Below are 5,401 nucleotides of genomic sequence, written 5' to 3' on the forward strand. Positions count from 1 at the left end.
GAGTCAGACAAACAAGGACCCTAACGAGCCTCCATTGTTAGGAGAGTGAGAACAATTTGCAAGCAATCCAGCTTACATCACATCTCAGCTTTTAAAGCTCAACTCCACACTCTCTATTTCTGAATTTAGAAAGCTCCTCGGATGAGAAGCGAAACGTCTTCAGCTACAGAATAATTTGATGAAGTCGTTGCCTTTATGTTATAGAAACAGCTTCTGAGTGATTGCTGATCACGTTACAGAGCTCGTTTCACCTCGTGGCAACTTCCTGAACCTGGCGGTGCTCTTCCTTTTGTGTCTCCGGTCAGACAAACTGGAAATCAGGGCATAACTCAGTCATTACATTTCTAAATTTGGCAAAGTGTTGCGTCAGTCTACACCGGAGGAAACGACTTTTAAGGCATCTCTAAAGCCAAGCCGGCAGGACGTTGCTAAAGGAGCAGCTGGCGAGCACAGCTGCAATTTCACACGCGGTGTGGGGTCTGTTATTGTTTCTGTTGCAGCACTGCAAAACTGTCTGAGGTGAGGCTGCACGTCCAGGCTCTACTGAATCGCCACAGCATGGTTTTTGGAAACTACAGATGGACAGAGTTTGACGAGGAATTCCTGCAGAGGCACGTGGCGTCTGTGGCCATAGTTGATCTCGAGGAAACGATCACACAGGTTAGTTATTTCTGGTTTGCTTTGAGTCTGTTTGTGATAGAATTATTTCTCTAAAAGGGGGGTCAAAATGACCCACAGCTGGCTGTATATCTGTATATTTATCTTCCTCTTCTCTTCCAGCCCCTCGATCTAAAGAGCTGCTCTGTCGTCATTCACGTCTTCACTCTGAATGAGGAAGGACCCAGCATGCTCAGTTTAGAGGAGGACGAGGAGCTTTCAGCAGCAAATCACTGGCTCCTGCCAACAGGTGACTCCTCAGAAAGTCTTGTGTTCACATTTAAAGTGAATTAAGTGGAAGACATAAGAAAAACACCCCGTCTCGTTAGAGAGGGCTCTCTGAACAAACAGTTTGTTGGTCTATGAGGGAAGAAGGGGCTCAAGTTCATCTGTTCACGCCATCTGTAATTCAGTATTTTAGGATCTGTCGTGTCTTATTTGGCCAAAATATTAACAGTCTGGGATGATGAGAGGGCTGTGAGGTGGGTCACACGTCGGGAGTGATTTAATACGTTAAAATACACAAATTACTTTCAAAAATGCATATACATATTAAACAGAATGTTACAAACAGTTCAGATAATAACAACAATGCCTGCGCTCGGACTGACTGAAATGGTTGGTTTAAACATGGTCCGTCTCAACTCTACGCACCTGAAAATGAACTTTTTACAGGATATTTTGAACCCTCCATTTAGGCTTACAAAGAAATAAGAACAGGTCAAAGTTCTTATTCGGCTCGTTAAAATTTCTTCTCTTTTAAACAGCTGAGTTTCACGGGATCTGGGAGAGTCTTGTGTACGAGACCGGTGTCAAAACCAAGGTAAAGTGACGATGTAGAGCTGCTGAGGAATTCCAAAAAGTTCACATGACTTCACCGCCATTTCTTGGCCCAACTTGAGTGTGCCGATGTTCTCCCTCAGCTCCTGGATTACGTCACGACGACAATTTACTTCTCGGACAAGAACGTCGACAGCAACCTGATCTCGTGGAACCGCGTCGTGCTGCTTCACGGTAAATGAATTGAAGCCGGCACGCCGGGGCGTTGAGTTTGAACGAGGCGACTTATCTCTCCGCTCTCGCCTAGGACCTCCGGGCACAGGGAAAACGTCGCTGTGCAAAGCCCTCGCACAGAAACTGTCCATCCGGCTGTCAAGTCGGTAAGGCGGCCGTCAGCTCAGAGAATCGTTGGCCTCAGCTTCAGCTGCACCTCTTTTCATTTCGCGACGTGTCCTTTTCTCCCCTGCAGGTATTCTTACGGGCAGTTTGTGGAGATAAACAGCCACAGTTTGTTCTCCAAGTGGTTCTCAGAGGTAAACCTGTGTAAAAAGAAGAAAATCCCCCGGAGGACTTTTGTTTTTTTCCCCTCCTTTTAATCACGTCTCTTTGTTACAGAGTGGGAAGCTGGTCACCAAGATGTTCCAGAAGATCCAGCAGCTGATTGATGACAAAGACGCTCTCGTGTTCGTTCTGATCGACGAGGTATCTTCTAAGTTAGGAGTAAAAAAAACCTTGAGGTTAAACCCTAAATCTACCCCGAGGTTCCTGTGTGTGATTTGAGCTGTTTTTGTGACGAATAGGTGGAGAGTCTGACGGCGGCGAGGAACGCCTGCCAGGCGGGAACAGAACCTTCTGACGCCATTCGAGTGGTCAACTCCGTCCTCACTCAGCTGGACCAGATCAAACGGTCCGAAACCAGAACATCACTATGATGTCGCCCAGCGTTATCTGTCTGTTAGCGAAATATCTCATGAACCACTGGATTAATTTTACTCAGAGACAGGAATCACTGGATAAATATCTACAACCAATTAACCTTTGGACTCAACCCAATTCAAGATGGCCGCAACATCTAACTGACTTTAGGAAACGCAAAAAATGGCTGGAACTCAGTCAGTTTTACAGATATTGAGCTAAAACTTGATGTGGTAGTAGCTGAGAGTCTTCTTCAACTTGTGCTCTGATTCAAACTGCCATGAGATTGTGCATAAAGTTATTTATTTTAGTTATTTACTACTTGCTCAAAACTTACACTCACGTTTTGTTTTTGTTTTTTTTGACTCCTGGGATTCATATCCAGACATCCCAACGTGGTCATCCTGACCACGTCCAACGTGACGGAGAAGATCGACTTGGCGTTCGTGGACAGGGCGGACATCAAGCAGTACATCGGCCCCCCGTCAGAGAAGGGCATCTACAACATCTACCTGTCCTGCATCGAGGAGCTGATGAAGGTGACCCACTCATTCGCCCGCATCCGCTTTGTTTTTAGGTTTTATGGTTGTTAAGTGCAGAACATTGACTCTTACATGGATTTATATTTTAAAAAAACACTGAAATGTTTCTCTCAAAACTCCCCTGGGATTTAAGTTTTACTATCTCAAAGGCAGGACTACAGATGACGTGATGTTTATGTAGATGATTTTTTAAAAATGGACATAGCCTCTGGGTCGTCCTCCATCGGTTTGCTTTGTGCTGCTCCCAGTGTCAGATCGTGTACCCCCGGCAGCAGCTGTTCACCACCTACGAGCTGGAAACGATGGGCTTCGCTCAGAGCGAGGTGTCGGAGCCCAGCCTGAAGCTGAGGAGCATCGCTCAGTGAGTTACAACCAGCCGCCGACAAACGCCAGCAAACGGTGCCCCGATCACACGCCGACTGAGACCCGCCCTCTTTCTTCTTCTTCTTCCCTCCAGGAAAAGCAAAGGTTTGAGTGGCAGAGCGCTCAGGAAGCTACCGTTTCTCGCCCATGCACTTTTCGTAAAGGTAAAGTTGTAGTTCGTTTGGTTTTGTTTTTTATTTGCTGGAAACCAAAGAGGATAAATCTTGTTTTTTCTGTCCGCAGACGCCGGCGGTAAGCCTGGAGAGGTTCCTGGACGCCATGAGCCGAGCGGTGGACAAACAGAGGGAGGAGAAGGACGACCTGATCAACAGCGTGTGAAGCTCCCGACAGCACGGGACTGTTAGCGAGCCGCCGCTCCCACGAGCCCGACGTCTCTCTTCAAACCTCGTTGGTTCGCCCGGCAGCTCCGCAGGAAACCGCATGGTTTTAACAAACCACCGGTCTTCACTCAGGTGGATGTTTTTGTGTTCTGATGTAATCCCCTCACGCTTGAAACGTTTTCAGGTTCACCGTTTGATGTTATTTTTTAGATTAAACTCAGCTTTAACCTTCACGGCGTCCAAGTAGAAGCAAAAGTTCCGATTCGTGGTTCGTAATTTATTTGCGTTTCTTCCCGTTGGCCTCAAAAAACTGAAGTGGTGAACACTTCTGATCGAGAACGATGTTCAGATGTTTTTTTTACACTTTAAGCTGATTTTGCTCAGAGCTGCTAACAGCATCGTTTGTTTCTTCACATCGTTGCAAACAGAAACGGTAATTTAACCCTTTGTTTTGTTTACCATTCAATAACGTTTACTTTCTTATTTTTTTACATTTCTCATAAGGGGGTGCATTTCCTGCCCCCACATCCTCAATTCTGTATTTTTCTCCGTTTAACTCTGACTTCACATCTTTATTAAACCTTTTGTATAAAACTGTAACAAACAGTTGTTTGTTTGTTTGCTTGTTAAACCACTACCTTGATCCACCACTGGGTGGCGCACAGACACTTGGAAGCCCATTTCCCTGGAGAAAAGGCTGTTTTCTTTCTTTCTTTTTTTATGGCGGTGTATTTTATGAGCTACGATCACAGCGGAGGGCAATAAGTCAAAACTGCAGCAACAATAAAAAACTGATTGCAGCTGAACTTGTGGCCCTCGAACTCGGCGAAACTAAAAGTGAAAAGTTTCATGTTTGCAGATACGCAGCTGCCACAGACGTCTCTTCTGTGTCGGGCCTCTGCAGAACAAACCAGCTCGACCTCAGAGTCAAAGACCCAGCGCTCCTTTGAGGAATGCATATCACCCGCCGCCTTTAGACCGGAGTTTTAAACCGCTTTCACACGTTTGTGCAACATCACGCTCGGAGTACGTGTCGTGAGTGACTCTCGGCGACGACCACGACAAAGTTTAGCTCATTACCTGTAAACGTAAACGAGTTATCAGCATTTTTGTGTTAACTAATGCGATTTAGCCGTGGCGGTCATCTTGAATAGTACTGGCTCCAAAAGCTAATCAGCTCTAGACGTACACCTGATGACTGCTGTCTGAAAGTTTCATTAAAGTCTGCCCAGTTGTTTAAGAGATATTTTGCTAACAGACAAACAAGGTTGAGGCTAAGGTTTTAAAGCAAACGTGGCACAATGAGGAGCCCTCAGAGTGTGTTGTGGTTGACTCTCAGCTACCACCACGACGAATCTTAGCTCCGGTCGTGTAAAAACGAAGAAGCCGCAGGCCGTTTATTTATTTTTTTGCTTCGGTCGAGGTCAATTAGCTGCGATTATCGGCTGTCTTGGATCGGGGTCGTGAGACGCTTCCTGGTGTCTCACGAGTTGTTTTCGCCAACACGCACCTAGCGAATACATTACTTTGGCCTCGTCTGTTTTCGGAGCGCTCCCACCGTCGGCGCGGACGGATTTGCGTTCGGCGCGGAGGTTGGGTTTTTGCATCCCGCGGGCCGCCGGCGGGTTCGGGACAGTGCGCTTCTTTGTCTGTCGGCGTTCTCTCCCCGACTTCAAAGGTGCGTCTCGTGGGCCTGCTGCAGGAACGCAGAAATTCATCTCTCGGACGGCTTTGTCACCGCAGCCCCTTTTTCCCAGGCAGTTTGTTAAGGTTATGAAACGTGTGAGGAGGAGGAGGAGGAGG

General features: G+C 46.8%; 1 protein-coding gene across 1 annotated transcript in view; it reads left to right on the plus strand.

Moving 5' to 3' along the window:
* trip13 (thyroid hormone receptor interactor 13) overlaps window positions 1-4,198 on the plus strand; it is a 5,395-nt gene extending 1,197 nt beyond the window's left edge. The window contains exons 3-14 of the mRNA XM_017426475.3: window positions 501-660; window positions 781-907; window positions 1,425-1,480; window positions 1,581-1,671; window positions 1,745-1,817; window positions 1,907-1,970; window positions 2,053-2,139; window positions 2,238-2,344; window positions 2,738-2,891; window positions 3,143-3,255; window positions 3,352-3,421; window positions 3,501-4,198. Of these exons, the coding sequence (XP_017281964.1) occupies window positions 501-660; window positions 781-907; window positions 1,425-1,480; window positions 1,581-1,671; window positions 1,745-1,817; window positions 1,907-1,970; window positions 2,053-2,139; window positions 2,238-2,344; window positions 2,738-2,891; window positions 3,143-3,255; window positions 3,352-3,421; window positions 3,501-3,596 (1,198 nt within the window). The 3' untranslated portion in view covers window positions 3,597-4,198. The remainder of the gene's footprint in view (window positions 1-500; window positions 661-780; window positions 908-1,424; window positions 1,481-1,580; window positions 1,672-1,744; window positions 1,818-1,906; window positions 1,971-2,052; window positions 2,140-2,237; window positions 2,345-2,737; window positions 2,892-3,142; window positions 3,256-3,351; window positions 3,422-3,500) is intronic.
* The last annotated feature ends 1,203 nt before the right edge of the window (window positions 4,199-5,401 follow it).

The sequence above is a fragment of the Kryptolebias marmoratus genome, linkage group LG16 (genome assembly GCF_001649575.2).
Source record: "Kryptolebias marmoratus isolate JLee-2015 linkage group LG16, ASM164957v2, whole genome shotgun sequence".
NCBI lineage: Eukaryota > Metazoa > Chordata > Actinopteri > Cyprinodontiformes > Rivulidae > Kryptolebias > Kryptolebias marmoratus.